Raw genomic sequence first — 3,086 nt, 5'->3', positions numbered from 1 at the left:
AGATCAAGGGAGTGCTTCCTTGGAAGAGGTGGTATTTGAACAGAGCCTTGAAGAAAGCTTTCGGCTAATGAGTGGAGAGAAGTGGGGAAGACGTTTCGAGTGCAGGGAACAGCTTGCGCAAAATCAACGAGGCGAGGCGAAACGGACACGTCGCCCAACCAAGCATATGTAAAACATTCCATCTCCTGGAGGATCCAGCGCCCGTATTTACAAGCCAGGAAGTTTTCTGCCCCCGCAACAGCTGGAAAAGCCGCTTTCCTGGGCGGGCTATCCTTCCCGGCAATTGGTTCGCCGACAGACAGCCTCCCAGAGCTGGCTCAGACCGGGACGGTGCGGCCAGGCGGAGTGGGAATCGGTGGCTCAGGCACTCGGGGCACTGCAGCCTGGTCCACAGCGACTTGGACTTGTCGACTCTATACTAGTCCTTGTCTATTTCTGGTAGCGCCACAGCAACCCCTTCGAGGATGCGGGGGGCGTGGTCCATGTGAACCAGAACCAATAGGGAAGGAGGCCGAGGCGAAAGCCCCGCCCCCGACGTGACGCACGACCCGGGGACACAGGCTTCGCAGCCCCGGCCCCAGTCCCTGCAGTGGCTGTAACAAAACCCAGACCCCCAAGTCTGGGCCAATGGAGGCGATTTAGACTGGAGCAGGACCGCGTCTGTCAAAAGCTTTACGCGGCTGCTGCGGCGGAGTCCAGAAGGAGAGCTGGAGCCGACGCGCTGCCTCCCGCCCCCGCCGGGATTTATTATTTGGACTGGACGATTAAGTGGCCCTGATGATGTTACCAAGCCCGGTCACCTCCACCCCTTTCTCAGTAAAAGACATTTTGAATCTGGAGCAGCAACAGCAACAGCACTTCCACGGCGCGCACTTGCAGGCGGACTTGGAGCACCACTTCCACTCGGCGCCCTGCATGCTGGCTGCCGCCGAGGGAACACAGTTTTCTGACGAAGGGGAGGAGGATGAGGAAGAAGAGGGCGAGAAATTGGCCTATTTTTCTGCAGCCGATGACCACGGGGATTCGGGACTCTGTCCCCAAAGCTATGTTAACACGGTCCTGCGAGACTCCTGCAGTGGGCCCAAGGAACATGAAGAGGAGCCCGAGGCAGTGAGAGACCGGAGCCAAAGTGAGTAGAGGGGAGAAAGGAAACGCGCCCCCAAACCTGGAGAAATGGCGGAGCGCCAGCAAACAGCCCGCAAACCTTGCTAGCAGGCTGTCGCCCCTTAACCTGTGGTGGTCATGCTTCCGTACTGGTCAAAGCGCAGGTGCCTGCAAGGGAGCCGGGGTGGAGGGAGAAGGACGAGGTGACCCCTGACAACTACTCCCCCCATGACTGAGGGAGACACTACAGCCTCTGAGAGAAGAGAAAATAGTTATTGCTGCTCCTGGTGATCAGGCACAGGGGCTTAGCTGCTGGATCCCTAGAACTCACAGTATTTTTTCTTCTTCCCAAGAGCTAGAGGGACAGGAGCCAGGACCGTTTCCACTTTCTTCCTGGCATAACTTCTCTGATACCAGGGCGGCCATCCGTCTTCTCCGAGGGGGATGGGGTGGGGAAATGGTGCTAGCTGGTGCTAGCTGGTGCTAGCTGGTTCGGTGCGTGGAGTCCCTCAGAGCTCAGCAACTTTGGTGGAGACCAGCTGGGTGGTTTCCTCACTTCTTTGCTTGCAGCTCAGCTTCCTCGAAAAGGTTCGGGTCTGAGTGGAAGGGGATTGTAGTAAAGTGCGAGGAAACAGCTCATTCCCTGCGGGTGTGGTACTCACATCCCTAAGGCACTGGCCTTTTAAAAAAATTGTAACGTTTTTGCTTTGTGTCCCAGGCTTGAGGCTGAAGGCCGAGAGAAAAATGCACCCAGAGTGCTCTCTGCTCACATCCAGTGGGAAATGAATTGAGTAGGGAAATCGGGTAACTGAATAAAGCCCCCAAGGAAGTGTTTGTTTCTGAAGGGACAAAGTCAAAGAATCGTTTTCCTAGAGGTGGCTCGATGTAGTGGAAGTCAAGGCCTAATCTCTGACAGCTCCCCTGGGCCTAAAATTCCGCATGAAATTGTCTAAATCTGTCAGTCAGTCCGTCAGATTTCCTTTTCTTTCTAAAGTAACACAGTCATCATCACGGCTGACATTTAGCTGTGGGCATGTAGTCCTTTAAAAGCAAAAAATAGCCTCTAAGCAATACAGTTACATTCAGATGTTTCCAACAAAGATTTCTGCACAACCCACCAGGCATACCGGCCCCCAAAACCAACATGCCCCACACCTTCAGCCATCAGCGGCAGAAAGGAAGGCAAAGGAGCTTGCAAGTATTGTAGTTGTTATGTCGTTGTAAACTTTCATCCTGAAAATAGTCATTAGCACGCCAAGCCGCGGCGCACACTGAATACAGGGTTATCTCTGTTCTCTCAGATGCTCAAGTTCTAAGTAGAACGCACTAACTACCCCTCCCCGTGGACTGCGCCTCAGCCCGCCGAGGGCGACCTCAGGGTACTTGGGCTGTCGCAGGGTCCCATGGCTGCAGGAACCACGAAGTTTGCCAAATGCCCAGGCCTTTACTACCGCATGCTCCCGGCAGTCACCGACCCAGGCCAAGGTTCTTCGGGACCAGAGCCGCTTTGAGGCCGGGAGCAGTTTCGGGACGCTGTTGTTTTGCTTCTTCCGCAGAAAGCTGCCAGCTGAAGAAGCCGGCGGAGGTGGTGGGAGACGGTAAGGCGGCGGAGGAGAGCGAGAGGCCCAAGCCGCGCAGTCGCCGGAAGCCGCGGGTCCTCTTCTCGCAAGCCCAGGTCTTCGAGCTGGAACGCAGGTTCAAGCAGCAGCGGTACCTGTCGGCGCCCGAGCGCGAGCACCTCGCCAGCAGCCTGAAGCTCACGTCCACGCAGGTGAAGATCTGGTTCCAGAATCGCAGGTACAAGTGCAAGAGACAGCGGCAGGACAAGTCCCTGGAGCTGGGCGCACACGCGCCCCCGCCGCCGCCGCGCCGCGTGGCTGTGCCGGTGCTGGTGCGGGACGGCAAGCCGTGCGTCACGCCGGGCGCTCAAGCGTACGGGGCGCCCTACAGCGTGGGCGCCGGCGCCTACTCCTACAACAGCT

The 3,086-nt window shown here is 57.0% G+C and overlaps 1 protein-coding gene across 1 annotated transcript in view; it reads left to right on the top strand.

The window, feature by feature from the left end:
* Window positions 1-579: 579 nt before the first annotated feature.
* NKX2-3 (NK2 homeobox 3) overlaps window positions 580-3,086 on the top strand; it is a 2,866-nt gene continuing 359 nt past the window's right edge. The window contains exons 1-2 of the mRNA XM_004681016.1: window positions 580-1,129; window positions 2,661-3,083. Of these exons, the coding sequence (XP_004681073.1) occupies window positions 778-1,129; window positions 2,661-3,083 (775 nt within the window). The 5' untranslated portion in view covers window positions 580-777. The remainder of the gene's footprint in view (window positions 1,130-2,660; window positions 3,084-3,086) is intronic.

This window comes from Condylura cristata, unplaced genomic scaffold, assembly GCF_000260355.1.
Source record: "Condylura cristata isolate star-nosed mole 26May11 unplaced genomic scaffold, ConCri1.0 scaffold00011, whole genome shotgun sequence".
Taxonomy (NCBI): Eukaryota; Metazoa; Chordata; class Mammalia; order Eulipotyphla; family Talpidae; genus Condylura; species Condylura cristata.
This window is presented reverse-complemented; position numbering and strand designations above follow the sequence as displayed.